General features: G+C 38.8%; 1 protein-coding gene across 1 annotated transcript in view; it reads left to right on the top strand.

Annotated features, from left to right (window-relative positions):
- The window catches only part of PRKAR2A (protein kinase cAMP-dependent type II regulatory subunit alpha), a 63482-nt gene that overhangs the window by 19990 nt on the left and 24618 nt on the right, over positions 1-18874 (top strand). The window contains exon 2 of the mRNA XM_086469829.1: positions 5051-5086. Coding sequence (XP_086325955.1) covers positions 5051-5086 — 36 coding nt within the window. The remainder of the gene's footprint in view (positions 1-5050; positions 5087-18874) is intronic.

The following is an 18874-nucleotide window of genomic DNA, read 5'->3' as shown; positions in this document are numbered from 1 at the left end:
TTGGTTTGGTTTTGAAAGTAGGGGTAATAAAAGGTAATGTGTGTCCTTTTTCACCTGTGGGGCTGAGTTTTAACACTGACCTATAACCATAGTCAGAACTCTTGTAAGTTAAGCATGGCGAGCCAAAATCCAGCATCGGGTATTTCAAAGAAAACCTCAGTGCCAAAGCAAACTGAAGAATATTGGAGAAGTTACTGTTCGTTCACTTTTGGAAAGTCTTTAGAACATAATAATTAAAACCAAATAAATCTATGTTTGAGGTCAGTGGTTCCCAGGATTATTACATACCAGCCTTTGTTTCTGAAATTCACATCCCTATATTTTAAGTAAGATGACCAAATTGAATGGAGCCATTAACAAGTGGTAGTATAGCTGCATGGCAGTAGTGTGTTTGTTGTTTGAGATAAGGTACTTTTGTGAATTTAACTAATGGAATGTACAGTACTGATTTATTTATACAAATGATTCAAATAATTTTTATTAAATAAACGGAATGACATACCTCTGCTTTGAGGAAGAAAAATTGTGCAGTCTTTTATTAGCAAATATATATGTGGCTAATTTTTGCAGAGTTAGTTGATTGAAGGTAGTATAGAATGTTTTTGAAATTGGGAAGCTGAGCAACTTGATAACATTGTTTCTTCTTTCAGTGTTTATGATATATATGTGGCATTTGTGTATATATATGAATGAATGCCCACTATTTTTTCTGTGTGTGTGTGGTTTGTTTTTTTTTTTTTTCTTTTTCCCCAGTGCAGGAAAAGGAGAATGATGAGTGAGGTTAAGTGATACTGACATAAAGTTGATAAATACTTATTTGATTTAAACTAGAGAACTGACTGGTTCTAGAAATTGCAAGTATAAATAAAAAAGAATCTTACAGCTAGAAACCTACAATTTTTTCAATTTGAAACAGCCCCTGTTAAGTGTTCCTATCTAGCGCTTAATTCAGTCTGTGCCTCAGGACAGTGTGGAAAATACACACGTGTTCAGCAGAAATTTCTGATTTTTCTTGAACAGTGGAGTAGGATCGCTGTCCTGAGTCAGTTCTGGCAAAACTGTGGAATGCAGAACTTGATCTGCCTTTCCACTGCTGGCGTCACTTGCCTTTGGCTGCCAGGGAGGAAATGGGGCCGTTTTGGTCCCTTCTGGTACAATGGTTTAATATACCTCTGTTTTTGTTGTGTTTACCCAATTACTGGGTCTTGGCTCCCATGAGCCAAGTAAAAGCAGGGACTGTGCCAAAGGGATGAGGCATTTTGAACCTGAATATTGTTGCACCTGAGGTTTTGACATAATGGAGAATTTGCAATGGAATCATCTTGCAGCAGAATCTTCTAATCTCATTATAATTTCTGCAATTAACGTATAACTGGCCTGAGACGTGCCCTGTTGGTGCGCAGGAGGGAAATTCTAAATGTGAGTTCAAAACCATGAATTGTTTCCTGTTTCAAAGCAACAATTTCTTTTTATTGTTGAAGACACTAGCTCTACTGAGTGGTACCAGGTTGGTGTGCTGGATTCGCTGTATTCTTGTTACAGTGTAGGCAGAGGTGTGCTCTAATGGCTGTGCTGGTGTAAGAGGTGGTTATTAGTGTATCCATCACTGTTGCTTTAAGTTAGATGCCCTTTAGTGTTCAGTCTAGGAAATAGGCCGGGCTAACCGTAAATGTATTATTCCCTTCCGCCCCATCTAATTTTTTGGAATCTGTCCACAGACTAATCTAGGTGTGTGTGGAGCCTTCATGAGTTGTCCTCTCAGCAGTCCTTGATGCCAGGCTTTTCTCAGTGTACTTCTAATGACAAAACAGGAGGATGCCATAGGAGTGGCTCTACTGTCTGTGCAATACTGGAAATAGTAATAAACAAAGAGACCTTTTCATTGGTAAGCCAGAACAAAAGCAAATGCTGATCTTCTCTAGTAGGAAATGTCAGATTTTATCTCTTTAGCATAAAAATAGTAATCTTCTGACAACATATTAAAGTGAACCTGAAATTTTATACGTGTTAAAACTGTCATTGGTGTAAGAAAAGCAAACTATCATTTTAATCTTGAAAGCTTTGTGGAGGCAGAATAATAGTGCTCTCAAATGTCCTTAAAAGGTTATGGTTTTTTCCTCATTTTTAACACTGTGGAAAACTTGATGCTGTTTTGATGACACTGAAGCCTGCTATGGGATAAAATAATCAAGATTCTAAAACAAGCCGTAGTCTTTGAAAAGTGGATTTTTTTCTCTGGTACCCAAAGTATGGCAGAATTTTCTGTAGTATATTAAATCATGGAATCATTGAATGGTTTGGGTTGGAAGGGACCTTTAAAGGCCATCTAGTCCAACCCCCCTGCAGTGAGCAGGGACATCTTTAGCTGGATCAGGTTGCTCAGAGCCCCGTCCAACCTGACCTTGGAACCTTTCCAGGGATGGGGCATCTACCACCTCTCTGGGCAGCCTGTTCCAGTGTTTCACCACCCTGACTGTAAAAAATGTCATCTTTATATCCAGTCTAAATCTACCCTCTTTTAGTTTAAAACCATTACCCCTTGTCCTGTTGCAACAGGCCCTGCTAAAAAGATTGCCCTCACCTTTCCTGCAGGCCCCCTTTAAGCACTGGCAGGCCGCTGTAAGGTCTCCCCGGAGCCTTCTCTTCTCCAGGCTGAACAACCCCAACTCTCTCAGCCTGTCCTCACAGGGGAGGTGCTCCAGCCCCCTAATCGTCTCCGTGGCCCTCCTCTGGACCCGCTCGAGCAGGTCCATGTCCTTCTGTGAGGGGCCCCAGAACCAGACACAGCACTGCAGGTGGGGTCTCACCAGAGCGGAGTAGAGGGGGAGAATCACCTCCCTCGAGGTATTAGTTCTGTTCAAAGATGTTGAGATGTTATTCTCAAACATGAGTAAGAAATTAGTGCAGTAGGCAAAAGTGGAGAAGAAAGACTGTGTGTGCAAGACAGTGCCTGAAATAAAATAATGCATTTGCTTACTAATGGTGTTGATTAAAAGTATCCAAATCCATATATGAGAGTAATTAATAATTTAATTGAAACTGTTACGATCTAGATGAGGTGTTTTTACTGCAAAATTATCAAAATTAGGTTTTGAATTTAGTATTTCTAAATCACTTTGTGGTGGAAATGGAACTGATTGGTTTTGGCCCTCTCGTTCTTCGGTGTCTGAGGTAGGAGGCATTTGTCTGTGTCTCTAGACAAGAAGTGAGTTTTCCTATTTCTTAAGGTCCAATTTGCTTGCCAATTGAGTAGCGACTCAGGCGACTCAGTTACACTAGCTCAGTAACCTAGAGATAAGAATGTTGCAGGGCAGGTGGACGTCTAGAGCAGTATTCTGTCGCAACCAGTGGCCACAGGCAGGCCCATGTGCAAATGTTAAGAATAGGGCAAAACGTATGAACGTTTTCAGTTCAGGGAGTCGCATGAGATTGTTGTTTGTTTAATACACCAGAACAGATCTCTGTTCCAAATGCCTGTCTCCCCTTAAGGTGATATAAACATCTTGCAAGTTGCTTTGACAAGTGCAATATATGCTGCCCTTATGTGCAGGAAAGGGTTGCTGCTGTCAAAAATTGCTTAAAGTTTTGAAAATAAAGTTTCTTGAATTCTCAGGTTTATCATGCAGTGTTTTGAACCTCTTCAAGCATGGTGTGTGAAACAGTGCGTCAGTGCTGTATTTTAGAAGTTCAGGTCTTGATCTTGTAAAATGTAACATAATATTGCTTTTATTCCTTAGCTTCTTGTTAAGCTGAGCATTGTCTCCTTGTTGATAGATTTGGCTGAAAACTCTATGGAGTTAGCCTCGTTATTTTTCCTCCAAACATCTTCTTTCTTCTGGTTTCCTTTATCATTACAAAAGAATACACAATAATAATTTTGGTCTTGTTTTTCTGGTATTATTTTCAGTTAGGTGTTTTAGTATAGACACAGGGTGGTTGTAAATGCTCAAAAGAAGCTGAGTTCTTGTGTATTTGCTTAAGAAAGCATTGTTCTTTGTATTCTGGTGGTGCCGAGATACTCAAATGTGTCTAACTTCTAAGAAACAATGAAATCACTAAGATTTTGGTAGCATGTGTTTAATAAATGTGGCTTTGTGGTGCACATGCTTTGATGTGGTATAAAGGCTCATCTAATGCTTAAATGTTTAAAGAACGGAATAGAAATGTCACTGGTTGTATCAGGAAAATGCAATTATCAGTACAGGGGAAGAGAAATGGGAAAACACGGAGCATTCAGAATAAAATTACTTTGATTGTTAGTGGTGAAGGGGAGCTTGGTGTTTTGGTGGTGTTCTGGGTGAAGGTCGATCGTTTTTTGTGTTGAGAGTGAAGCAATTCACAAAGACAGTAACTTGGTTACAGTGAAAGGGGGAAGAATACTGTTTACTAAGGGGTGGCTAAATGTCAAAATATATGTGAATAGTGAAAGTCAGGAAGTTCATCCTGAATTAGAGATAAATACCTTCTATACCTAACAGCATGAACAAAGCAGCAGTGAATGATGTATCCTCCGTCGCAGAATTTTTCAACTTAAATGCGTACCCTTGTGGAAGGCAGCCTTGGTCAAGGGTGGGTGCCTGGAGTTAGTACGGGAGCACTGCCTGAGCGGTTACGTGGCTTGCGTGGCGTGGGCGTATGGGACAGTGTAGCTAATCAGTTCTGTCAGCTCTTGATCTGGGTTAAGCAGGTATGGCTAACTTAGAGTGCTTCAATGTTCTGTAATCATGCTAAGTAAAGTGAGCTGGGAACTGATGGTAGGTTACGATTTGGTAACCTTTGGAGAGGTATATCTTTTCAGAATCGGGTAAAAAAACCTCAAAAATGCTTACCCTCCATCTTAGCATGTAATGGCCTTCTGGAATATCAAGTTTTAGCTTTGAATAAACACTTACTGGCTCGCAGTTAAGTGGAAGAAAGCTTTATATGGAAGCTTTTTTTTTTAAGACATTTGTATGGGATTTGTGTGGTAAAAATGTATCTTGATTATTCAAGATGATGACTTTGAATTTGTAATAATACCATTTGTAATTTTGATTTGTTTATTTTGCAGCTCCAGTTGTTAACCGATACAACAGAAGAGTATCAGGTATGATTTCCTTTTAAGAATTTAATGTTTTGGAAAAAGTTTTGAAATGTGTATTTGACATTGCTCTTCATCACTATGTTGTTTCTCATACTACTTCAGGTTTTTTTGTTTGAAATAGTGGGAATCGTTTAATTCACTGTAGAAACCAATGAGCAACACATTGAGACTAGTTTAGAAAACAGTTCTGTGGATGATCACAGACTATTGAAGCAACTTCAGCAGTAGTAACGATTCTGTCCAGAAAAACTTCCCAGAACTTTTACGCAACAAAATAATTATGGCAAAGGCTTGCTTTGCAGTGAATTGAAAAAGTGACAGCTTCTTTCTGCTGGAACACATCTCCTAATCTTCCATGTTGCTAAGAATTTTATCTCTAGTTAGAATACAGAAATACACGGGGTGTGTGGGGTGTCCCCTCTTTGTGGTGTTTTAGCCCCTTGCTTGTGCAGCTGATATTTAAAGTTGTTGGATTTGTGGCTGTTCACTTGTTCTGGAGATGCAGATTGTACTTGTTTGTTTGTTTGTTTGTTTTCTATCTTAACAGCTACTCATTAAAACATTTCATATTGGTTATTCCTAACAAATTCTTTTTAAAGTTATATTTGAACAGTATGACATGAATAAAATGATATGTGTAGATGAGAAGGTATTGTATAATTTTTGCATTTGAGGTGCAGTGTGGATTGCTTTGTGTATGTTACTTTTTTTTCTTCAAATATTTAATTATAACATTTAGCTGGTCTAGAAGGTCATTATGGTTCTGATTTGAAAAATGCCTTCGTAAAAGTGCCAGCGTGTTCACTGTTTTCTCTCTAGTTTTCAGTTCAAGTCTACTCAGTCTGTAACTTGTGTATATTATCTGACATGTTCTTTGGTAGATAGCTATCGTGGGGCATTATGGATTGTATACATGGTATATGAATATATATGAGACAAATACATGTTTAATTTTATGTGCAAAATGTCCTTATACCCATGCAGTTCAGTTGCTTTACTGCTAGTTGCTTGGGTATGATTAAGGGTATGAGTCTGTATTTATGTCACTACATATAAATAATTGTGAGTGTAATGAGAATTTCATAACTTAAAATTTGACAGTGCTGGTAGTTTTGGTATATTATTACATGAGAAATTTAGGCAAGACTAAACTGTATCTTGAATGATGGAGTTTGATACTCTGATAGTAAATGTTGGGAGTCATATGTTGCGGAGTATCTTAATCTGGAGAGTCCCAAGACATTTTCATTTCTGTGCTAATGAAACTAATCCATCCTGGAACCTGCTGACAGAGTAAAATCTTATAAATGAGAAGTGAATGCATCTGAGATTTAAATTTAAATAAAGGCTGAATTATTCCCAGAGTTAAAAAGTTGAGCCTTAACCAGGGGGTAGTTGTAATCTTTTTGACTCTTCAGTACTGAAGTGTAATACTGATGCTGTCATAGTGCTGGGCTACCTTTAGTTAAAAAAAAGGTTCCTTCATTGAAGGAGTCTAGAGGTTAATGTGAACAACTAAACAGCAGATGTAAAATTGAATTGCTAACTTATGCAATTAGATTAAGGGGGACTGCTTAGATGCTTAATAACACTGCTGTTCCAAGAAGAGCTAGAATAATTCAGAGTTTACGGTACATGTTAGAATTCTCATGGAGACAAACATTAACAGAATATGTATATTTTATTACTGTGTGTTAAACCCTTTTCACAATAAAAACAAAGTATTTTTTTCTCCACTTTCTTTATATACACTGTACACAGTGATCATTGTGGGATTTGTTAAAATGTGAAAGACATGCAAACAGCAGCCATGCATATACAAGCAGACCCCATTTTCCTTCTCTTGGCAGGAAATTACAGACACCTACTGGTTTGGGGTAGGGGGGAGTTGTTTGGTTGGGTTTTTTTTGCACTCCATACCTGCTGTGTCTGTCAAGAAGTTACCCAAATAGGAATGAGATTGACAGACAGGGTTCTCCTAGGTTATTGAACTCAGCTCCCTGCTATCATAGGCAACTGCATTTTATAATTCCTTGTGTAAAACAAGTGGCTGATTTGTTGGTTTTGGTGCTCTGAATTTGGTTTGATTTCCTTGTTAGATTTGTTAGGTTTTAAGAAACTTTTCGTTCTGCAATTTTTATAGGATTTCTTTTTTCTTTGTAAACCAAGAAATAGCAACAAATAACAAACCAACATTGCATTATGGATTACTCAGTGTAGTATCTAAATGTATCTGGTTTTAACTAATTAAGTAAAGTGGAACAAACCATGGAGAAGAAAAGCTGACACAAATTTTTTGTAATTGCATTTAGTGTGTTCTTTTCTGATCTTCTATTCAAAACAACTTTCTGCTAGTCCATGTTGAACCTTGTTTCCAGTGCAGTGCACATTTGTAAGGGGAGTAAAGAGCAGACCTAAATTGTATGCTGGTATCGTGACTCTCATGCACAAAATTGTAGATTTACAGTACTCTGGAAGAACAAAATAGGAGAAGAATTTAAAAACTAACATTGGATGTATTGAAGAAAAGAGTTAAAATTCAAGCAAGAATTTTTCTTTTGAGCATTTGGCTGTCTAGGGAAGTACGGCACTGTTCAGTAGGTCAAGAATGAAAAATTAGAAAAAATATAATTCTAATTAAAGGAAAAGATAATAAAGTAATTGTCTACATTATACATGCAGTTTAGGACAGGCTGATAATTGTTCCAGTAAACTATTCAACTGGATAGCTGTTCTGGGAGACTAACAATGTTTATGACCCTCTCTTACGCATAGCAGTTACAGCATCTGTTTTAAACTTCTTTATTAATGCCCTCAATATTAAATACGGAGTGTTTACTGCTGGTCAGTTGTTATTAGCTGCCTAAAGATAACAGGATTATAGCGATTCCCTTGGTGCACTAATGCAAATTCTAAGGATACATAAACCTATAGAAAAAATCTGTTGTAATGATTACTGAATTTTCATTTAGATGTTTCTTTTTAGTTATGAAACAGCTAAACCTGAGGCTCTTGACTGTACTGGCAAATATTTCTTTAATGATTGTAAATATTTAGTTGTCATTCTTTAAGACTTACTCAAAATACGAGTTTTCTGCCGCATTGCAAGAATTGGTCAGGAAGTTTATTTTTGTGCTCTTTGAAAACTTTGAGCAAATGAGTTTACTTCTAGCTTATGCATTACCTCAGTTGAATATTAAAGAAGTCTTTAAGAAAACTGCTTGATAAATGGTAATCTATTAGAAAGGTCAAGCTGACCTTGTACATTGAAACGTATCTTGTTTGTTCTTCTGGACAAAAAGAATAAAAATTTTATTTCTGCATTTTTCAAATCATTGCCCAAAATTGATGATACTGCTTTCATATCCCACAAGTAATAGTAGCACATTCTCACAAACTACTTCATCTTTCTCATCCTGTAGTACTGAGAACATGGGGATTCATTCTGCTCACTTACGCTCCCCACTTCTGCAATGCTTGCTACTTATTTGTCTCCTAGGCTGATGTGCTCCCTGAGGGGGAGGGATAGTGTTGGCTTGGCTGGCATTAAACTCTTCCAAACGGTTCAACAGCTATAAAGGCTCTGCATGGAATTGCATTTGCTTCTTGACCAGAGAAACGTGGCTTTGTGTGCTGGCCAGAGACTCAGCCAGCAAAGCAGGGGTCTGTGAGTGGGGTAGTGAGAAACTCCATAGACTGTGCAGGAGGGTCTTCCTGGAAAAGGGGGACTTATCTAATCACGTTCATGGAATTATTTATAGAAGTGCAGAGTGGTAAAGTAGTGTTCTCATGAAGAGAAAACCTTTTCCAGGAAATGCTAGGAGGGAGAAAGGGAAATGAGAGCTTGATGTTCCCCTAGAAATTGATCTAATGAATAGATTATTTGAGTATAGCATGTTTGGCCATGTAACACGTTGAGGTTCCATGGCATGTGCACGACCCCCAAGCATTGTCGGTCAGTTCTATTGTGTATATGAGCTGGTGCTGACTTGATTAAAATAATCCTCTGTTTGCCAAATCATAAGCTATCCCTATGTAGAGACTAAAAATAAAATAAAAAACTAAACCACCACTAATTTTGAAATCTCCTAGCTATAGGGTGCCATCGACTGGGTGCCACGGGCAATTTCAGCGCTAATTACCCAGTAGAACAGTCTTCTTGCTGCTGCGTTAAGTGAATTAGCAATGTCTGAGCCTTCTGCTAGTGTGAGTAACTCATGTTACACAGCTTGCTGACTGACTCAGTCTGCCCAGGCTTGGTTTGGATGGCCTGAAAACCATACAGATTCCTGCCTCCCAATAGTTGGATTGTGTCAAAATTCATACTTGCTTGATTACGTTTCTTAATGTTCCTCCAAGCATAGGGACTCCTGACAAACTTTATTTTGTTAGTCACTTCCTTTTCTGTAGTGAAAGAGGCTGCAGAATATCTCAGCCCTTGATTAGTGACTACAGGGTACAGGAAGGTGGGAGAAACCAGTGACCCCTCCTTTCTCAGTAGTGATATCAAAGCTATTTCAAAACTAGAGGGAAGAGAACACTGATATTGGTCCCACTATAACAACTGATACGTAATATTGAGGAGAATTTTGCTCCTGGCAGTATATGAATGAAAGTTAATTGTGGCTTTGGAATGAAGAGTGTGACGCCTACTACAGTCTTACTTGGGCATAGTTTCTCCTCTTTTAGTTTTAGCAGGTTTCAAAAAGTAAAGTTTTTTCTAGATTTCTGCCATTTCTAGACACTTTTGATTCATTCCACAGAACACCCACTTTCCAGCAGACTTGCTGACTTCTTAATGGGATAGAAAAAAATCTGACAAAATATGATATCCATACCGTACACGTGTGACAGAAGGTTTTAATCTGTTTTCTCAAATTATTTCTGTTTATCTGAGTGACCTGGTATAATTTCTTTCTCTTGCATGTTCCTGCACTCCCTCCTCAATCTGCTCTATTTGGCCTCTGTGGGGTAGGGATGAGATTACAGTTTTCACATTGAACAACTATATAAGCAGAATAATTACATAATCTGGGGAAGTAATATGTGATAGTTATTTCCTTAATATTTTTATACCAGCAAAATAACATGACTGTCAGGATCGGTGACGATTTTCATGTTAATATAAAAAGTAATCAAATAAACAAGACTTACTTCAGTCGCTTTGGTAGGGCAGCTTTCAGCAGACTCAGTGAAGGGTCCTGTCTGCTGTCCCTGGAATCAGGTGCTAAGCTATCTCCTAAGGTACAATTGCTGAGTAAATGTTTAGATATATAGAGAATAATTTTGTTTAAATGTTACTGAATCCTGCTATTCTGTGTATAGAGAACATTGACATTGTTGCATCTGGAATTAGTATTTTTGATGTTTCTTTTTTGCTTTTCTGTAGCAGTCTGTTATAACGGTATGGTTGGGTTTTGTTGTTTTTTTTTATCCATCTTCATACAATATTTTTACATGCTGGTTTTAGAGGGTATAGGTATAGAATTCTGTATTCCAATACTGTTTAAATCCATGTGCCCTGACAGTTTCTGGTTTTTTCTTTCCTCATAAGATGAACTTCCATAGGAGGCCTGTATGACTGTTGGTTCTTCAAACGCACTGGTGGTTCTCCATTTTGACAATGGGGGACTCTTTACCTTGAGCTCTTCATTCTTTTGGCTCCTACCAAAGATGAGCAGTGATCTGATAAAGTAGATATGTTGTTAAAGTCCGATATCTCTCTGGGCTTTTGAGTGAGATACAGCATTTTCTTCACACCCTGGCAAGTGGTGATGTCAGGATATGGTAATGTTATGTGTAGTAAAATCTTTTTAGTAGCCTTTTAAAATGACAGCTTTAAAAAAAAAAATCATTTTCTAAGAAAGCTTTTATATTAATTATTGCCATGCAAAATATTAGTATTTGGTAAAGAATACAGTTTGAGGATCCTGTTAAATTAGGGCAGCTAAATAGTAGCAATGAAGCAAAGCTTTTTTTGGGCAGTTATTTTGAGTATTTTCTCTTGCAGGTTACTATCTACTACTTAGGTAATAAAATGTCATCACTTCAAATCATCAAGGGAGGAAGACTGAGTGATTAGCTTTCGCTGTGCTGTTCTCTTCTGCTTTCTACATGTCAGATTATCAGATTATCAGAGGATAACTTGAAAATCATGTTCTGGTTTCTTCTCTTGTAGCTATCTAATTTCTATGTTGATTATTCATCTACTTACAAAACCAATCGCATAATAACTTCTGCTGAAAGGTTTTCAGGCAGTTCATTAAGAGACTCTCGAATTTAAAAATTTGCATTTTTACAAATGACACAAACAGCTTTCTGATTCCAACAACCTGATGCCTCTCATTTTTTGCTAGCCCTAATGATTGCAAAACTGATACCATAACCAGAGTGAAAATAATTCATTTTGAAAAATGTTGATATGAGCAAAAGCCAAGTGTGTGGGATGACAGATGAAAGTGGTGATAAATTGTGTGGGTGCTCTCCTGTAAGAAAGTGCCTGAATCATTATTCGTTAAACAACAACAAAAAGAGCTTGTTTTCTCTGTTTGCAATATTGGGACTTATTTTAAAGTTCTTGGCATGTAATTGGCATTCAGTGAATAATGAAAAGCTTATTTTTGGAAATTAACAGTCGTGACTTCACAATTACTTGGATTTTACACTGTTGTGAATAATTTTGCTTGTAATTACTGGATTTATTTTATAACATGAAGAGAAATACAACACTCAATGAGCATCTTTATTTAAAATTTGAGTCAGTGCGGTACCTGGTCAGATGAAATCTGATCCAATTTACTCAATACAAATTGCTGGGTTTCCCTCTATTTGTTTTGAACCAAAGCTACTTTTTAACATGTGAATTAAAGCCCAAATGAAAATATTCCCATGTGTGTGTGCAAGAAACTGAAAGCAAACACATGGGAGGGAATCTCAAAATTCATGTCATGATACTGGCTAAAAGGGCAGTTTTATACTTGGTGCAAAACATGGTGCTGTGATGTATATATGTGGAGTGACCTCGGAAGTTAGATGTGTTTTGTGTTTTTCTTGTGCATAAATAAGGCAGCACTTTATCCCTTTTTAATATAAAGTTTTAGAGAAAGGCGTGGATGTTATGTTTTTATACTGATTAATACACTCAGGGCAAGTTTAGGTTCCTGTCACTTCAGATTAAATGACGGTTCTCCCCCTCTGCTCTGGTGAGACCCCACCTGCAGTGCTGCATCCAGCTCTGATGGCCCCAGCACAAGACAGACATGGACATGCTCGAGCGGGTCCAGAGGAGGGCCATGAAGATGATCAGGGGGCTGGAGCACCTCCCCTGTGAGGACAGGCTGAGAGAGTTGGGGTTGTTCAGCCTGGAGAAGAGAAGGCTCCGGGGAGACCTTACAGCGGCCTGCCAGTGCTTAAAGGGGGCCTGCAGGAAAGGTGGGGAGGGACTCTTCATCAGGGAGGGTAGTGACAGGATGAGGGGTGACCATTTCCAACTGAAAGAGGGGAGATTTAGGTTAGATATAAGGAAGAAATTCTTTACTGTGAGGGTGGTGAGACTCTGGCACAGGTTGCCCAGAGAAGCTGTGGCTGCCCCCTCCCTGGCATAGTTCAAGGCCAGGTTGGATGGGGCTTGGAGCAACCTGGTCTAGTGGAAGATGTCCCTGCCCATGGCAGGGGGGTTGGAAGTAGATGATCTTTAAGGTCCCTTCCAACCCAAACCATTCTGTGATTCTGTGTAGAACACGAAAGTTTAAACATACCTGATTTAAATATGGAAGGATATCCCATGTGTTTTCAGAAACTTTGCTCAGTCGTTTTTAACACCAGAACACCTTGATGAGACTGTGCGTACTACTCCAAGTAATGCAAAGCTTTAGTCAGTGTAGGAAAAACTAGATACAGGGAATATAATGGGTTTAAAGCAATCTCAGTTAAGAATTGCTGTGAGCACTTTTATAGTGCTCACATTTAAAGAGAAACTTAAATCAAGGCTTAGCTTTGGGAGATGGCTTGTGCATGGGTATTTGGCTGCCTGAGCACTCACCTGATTTAGATTAGCATGTCTGAATGTATGCTTTTCCCACATCTCCAAAATTTAGGGTAGGAAGGCGTGTACTCTTCTTAAACTCCCTAATCTTCTGTAATGGAGAAACACAGAACTAAGTGGATATAAATAAAGTACACAAGATCTAACTGATGAAGTTCTGCCTAGCATTAGTCTTTTGCCAGATGACTTCAGCTGTGTATTTCCTGTAATGAAATCCATTTGTTCAGTGAGCTGCTAAAGCTGAGATTTGACTCATCCTGAAGACGAGTTGCATCAAGTCAAATAGTTACACCTTCCCCATTACTGGCAATCACCAGGGTGTCCAAGTTGCTCAGTAGCTGCACAGAAATGGGGGCAGCTGCTGGGTTTTTCTTCAAGGGGCTGGACAGTAGGTTTCCACGTTCCCTGCTTTGCCTGCCTGCTCAGAGAGGAAGCAGCTGTTTCAAAGCTTGGGGACCTGGGACTTCCACATCATTGCTCTGCACGCAATCCTTTTGTGTCAAAGCCACACTAGTTTTACATTGTTCCCTGTCACTACAGGTAAATAGGCATTACTTTTTCTGTTAGGGGTAATGAGATTTTTAATCTATTTGGACATTCTCTAGAAATCTTTAAAAATCATTCTAAGTTGCTGAACCATTAATTTCAGAATGCCTTCTAACACTTCGACATCCTTCAATTCTCTGTCATGCTAGATATCAGAAAAATGTGGGTAATTTTCGTTGCTAAATATCTGCTCAGCTCTAACACACAAGTGCTTCAGTGCACTTTTCCCAAGATGCTAGTGGTTCTTTTAAAATATTATGTGCCTTATTGCAGATTTAGCAATTCACATATTAGAATTGCAAGTGTAAAACCAAAAAATGCCTTGGTCTGGAAACTGAAAGAAAATTTCTTATTTCTAGACTGGAAAAACACTTTTTCTTTTTTATTCCTCACTAGATTACCTTTTTTTGCCTACTGTTTGCAACTAAAAGCCTGTAAGATACATGGCTCTTTTTTTTTTTTTTATTTGGCAGGTATAGATTTGAGCCATTTCATGTAGTGTTTTGATGTAAACTGAACGTAAAGTGAACATTCTCCATTCTGTTTTTGACTGAGATAAAGTGTCACTGTGTTTATCAGGCACGTAAACATTATTGGTGCTTAATTTCTGTTTTTATCTGCCTTGCTTATGTAATCATTTAGAATTGTGGTAAGATTTATGTGATGGGCTAAAACAGAAGATCATTAAAGCAGAAGGCTTAGTTCTACAATTGTGAATCTGGGTGCTCTGAAATAGTAGTAGCATCATGTTTTCCAGGAGACCTTTTTTATGGATGACTATCTCATCGGTAAGGCTCTCTTAGAAGGCTTGAACAAGGTCAGCAGCATGTTTATCCAGTTCAGTCTTCTGATTTCTTAACTTGCAAGAATAAAGCTTGCTTCATTTGATTTTCTCAGGCTGCACTGCACAGAATAATAATGTCTTACTCTAAAATACCCTGCTGCCATTTTAAGATTTTTTTGTTTAAATGTAGTAAAGGGAGTTGGAAACAGAAGTAGGAAATTGTAAATTACTGTTTAAGATTGAAGGGGCAATATTTTGTGTTTGGTTGTTACCATGTCAGATCTGTAAACTCCTTTGATTCTGCCACATGGAAAACTTTCTTATTTTTATTTAGTCCTCTACCATGATGGAAAGCTTTTTGTTGTTTTTATTTTTCATGCAGATTCACCTCTTACTGTAAGGTCCAGAGCACACCAGTTGTCTGATTGGGATACTGGGTTCTGCTGTTATGCATAGAGACAGGGAAGCCAAAAGTGCAGGAGCCCTAGTTTGGCTTAGTTAGCAGATGACTTCTGTGAAATCAGGTAATCTTGTCCCTTGGCTTCTCCAGCTGTACAGGAGAGAGACTACTTGCAGAGTGCTGTATTTTATCTACAGAGTGCTTTCATGGTAAGTCCTCTGTAAACGGTAGGATTTCAAATTATCAAAAGTTACTATCTAGGAATTACATAGAATTATTGGAGTGTATGCACAAATGTGTGTTTAGATGATCTAGAAGCATTTTATTCAGTTATTTTTGCCAGTGTTTTGTTCTATGAAACAAAGTAGCCTCATGACATTATTATTAGTAGTAGTAGTAGTAGTAGTAGTAGTATTCTCCAGCACCTGGCTTCTGCACGGTGGGAGGGTATGACCCTTTAACCACTTGCGAGCACGTAAAGTGGAAGGACAAGCTAAAGTACTTTGCATAAGTCATACATAAAAGCATTAAGTAAAAGTTGTGCCTCTATATAACTGAACAGGCAACTACGTAAAGCAAATAGAATAATAAACAGCTGTCGGTTTAATGTAAAAAAAAAAAAAGAAGGAAAAAGGCAAATGTTGTATTCATCTGGTTATACCAACGAGGCAGGAGAAGGGGCTAAGAGAATTCTATCCCCAGTCCCGCATTGGCACAATTTTTTTTTTATTTTGATTGCTCCTGAGTAGGAGGAGGATTTAAATAGATATACAGGCTGAGGATTGTCTTCTGAAGTTTCCTTGCAGTTCAGTAGGATGCACACACACACCACCCCCCCCCCGAATTTGCCTCTTGCTTTGACAGGAAGTGCCTTTCCAGAACAGATCCCAGGAGCAGGTTCTCGCCGTGTGAAGGAGCCTTTGGTCTATTATTTGGCTCTCGCTGTGTGCCCTGCGCTGGGTGGGCTGGCTGTGGCAAAGCAAGGCTGCCAGTTAACTTGGGGCGGTTTCCATGCTAGATACTCGATGTTGCAGGAGGAGTCAAGCAAAACAAAACAAAAAAACAAACCCTGAACAAAGCCTGCCTAGAAACAATAATGAAGTAGGAATGCGTTGTATCCTAAGTTGAAAGTACTTTATGTTTGTCTTTTTAAAATCTAGTTTAAGCAGCATTGTCTGCATGTAATGCTTTCATTATCTGTATGTAAAGATACAAATCTAGAAGGCACTGTGATTATTTACTTTCCATTTATTATTCTAGGTCTTTTATCATGAAAGTTTTTGTTTGACTCTAGGGAAATTTAATTATAAATTTGCTAAATCTTCCTGTAATGGAAAAAAAATTAATTTGTGGCTGTATCATTTTAATGACTGTTCTGCTGTAATGCATTGTCTAAATTGTTTTACTTTATATCTGATGATAAAGCCTTTTAAATAAACACTTAAAACTAGATTTTTATTAATCTATATGAATTTAGGAAAAATACTTGAAAAATACATTCAGAATATAGAAAATAAACGTACATATGGAAATAGTGGTTAACCAGTTGTCATAATTTTAAAGGGCTTTTACTGCCTGTACTTATGCATCTTGGGAGAAAAGATGCCTGTGCATGTGGAGTTGGGTTTCCTGCAAAGACAAAACCCAACACATTATCATAAAAGGTGGCATTTATAATTGATTATGCAGTCTGTTCTGAACTCATGACTGAAATGTAGTATGAAGTAGGAGTGTGTGACACCAGCATTACAGTTATATCACAAGCCATTGTCACTGGAACTGTTGCATTTCTGTCTTGATGGGAAGAAAACATGCTGGAGGAGTCAGATTTAGATAATACTACTGGCAAGTATGTAATCGTACTGAGGAAATGGTTATCAAAGGTTTCTAAAGGCAAGGCTAGCAAGGACTGTAATACATCATCCAGTCCTCTTAAATGCCTCAACCTCCCTGGGCAAAAACGTCTATCCAGAATTGTGCCTTGGGGTAGCTGTGAACTAGAGCGGGCCATTGCAGCTGTGCCTGTGACCGCGGTTCTACTAGTCTGTTAAAGTAGTGGGCCTTGAGAAATACCAGTAACGTCCACATCGGAGATGGGCGTTTTCAAGTTGAATTAGGGGTACAGGCAAAGCTTTGGGTAAGCCAGGGGGACATTTCTCACTTGTTGCTGTGTATGTACAATACTACAGAGAGGCAATGCTGGCTTGCTGCAGAGCTGGGTGAAGCAATACAGGATTTTAGGGCCTTACAGGCTTCTCAGTGTCTCATAGGCTTCTTTGCCTGACAAAACGATCTGTGCAGCTTTCTAACCTGAGCAGGCTTTGGGACCACGTGCAGAGCTGCGCCTGAACCCGTAATCCTTGCTGGACTGAGCTGGTTTGGCACAGCCATGCTGAGTGCCTTTGTATATTCGTAGTTAATCTGTAATGCAGAATAACTCTGCCTGTGAAGAACCGAGCTGATTTTATTTTAATTTCCTTTTAACTAAGTGAAATTTGAAGCTGTTTCCAGAACTGAAAATCCATTCTTTTCCTTTGCCACCTAAATTAATGATTTCTAAATGCTTCTCAACTGAAAAATCTTAAGCTTGGTTTGACATATATTGCCATGCAAGTGATTGTGAGTTTGAATATTCTGCGTTGGTATTTGACAAAGATTTGAGGGGGCGTTGTTTGCTCAAGTCCCAGTCATTGTAAGTCGTGTCTCAGTTATGCCTCCTTGAGAATTAAGAATGAAGTCATGAGGTGGTACTGCTGTGGGTACTCCTGCATCTGGGGATCTTCACATGGCACATAAAATAAAAGACAGGTCTTGTAAGGCCAGAGATCCGAGCTTTGGGCTGGCGCAATGACGTTCTTTTTTTACACTCGATTTCAGTCACTTCTTATTAGTGAACTGAAGGCTGAAACAGCTGATTTTCCTGAAGATGGCTTAACTGTTTTTTCAGGTTTCAGTGTTGCTTTTCATTCTGTCACAAATTGTGAAAATTGTTCAGGTAGTGCAAATGGGGGCAGATTCTGTTTCCCACTTGCTGGGTCGAGGTATGAATCTGTCGCCTGCTTTGACATGGTGAGATCTTTAGCTCGGGAAACAAAGTGCAATTTCTAAACCAAAAAGTTCTGAGCTATCCAGCAACAGAAGTGAGAGGAAACTTGGAGTTGTTTCCCAAGTGCAGAAAATCACATTGAGCTGTGCCAGCAAAGACCTACGTAAAGCTCTGTTTAAGCTCCCTAAGTTCATCTCGACTACATCGTTTTGGAAGTGCCTGCTTTAGCAACTCAGCTGTCAAAGAGGGAATGACAAGCCCCTGGAAGTGGTCACCTTTCCAGCTGGCATAGTGCTCCCAGGAGAGGCTATGCATCTGTCCCTTGAGAGACAGCCTTACAAAACGCCTGAAGCTTTGGCAAACTAACATGCAAAGAAGGTCGCCCTAAATGTAGTGCAGGATTACTGATCTGAAGAAGTAACTGGGAAAGTTGTTCTGCATGTACTACTTGGGGTGGGTTTTCCTTAATGGGTCTCATAGGATCCGTTGGAGGTAATGCATCCTCTTGAGTAAAGACGAGTGAATAGAAGGTGCTATCCAAAATTGCAAAGAGAGTATGACAGAGCGTCTTTGCTACTTCTTCTGATAACAACAGAAATACTAACAATGCATTCAGGCCTCAGCTTCTGTTAGGCTACTCTCTCAGCTACCGGGATGGTCTGCATTTCTCACGAAGGCTTTATTTGCATATGGGAGCTGAATGCTGAACTGTTATGTAGATTTGCATGGAGTGCAAGGACTTTGATCTTGACCAAACACGTATTTTGCAGAACAATATTATCTTGAGAGTGATTGAACTTGCATAAACAAAGGTGGCTTTTGTACTGGCAAACTTTTCTTGCTACTTCTCATTCTCTCCCCACCCGTTGCTTCCCCCTCACCCATCCACTGCTTATGTCATTGCTGCAGCTAGAAGGATCTTTATTGCTTTCAGATGCTGTCACCTGCATAACAAAGCAGTGAGCGAGTTG

This window comes from Leptosomus discolor, chromosome 9, assembly GCF_034619465.1.
Source record: "Leptosomus discolor isolate bLepDis1 chromosome 9, bLepDis1.hap2, whole genome shotgun sequence".
Classification (NCBI taxonomy): Eukaryota; Metazoa; Chordata; class Aves; order Leptosomiformes; family Leptosomidae; genus Leptosomus; species Leptosomus discolor.
This window is presented reverse-complemented; position numbering and strand designations above follow the sequence as displayed.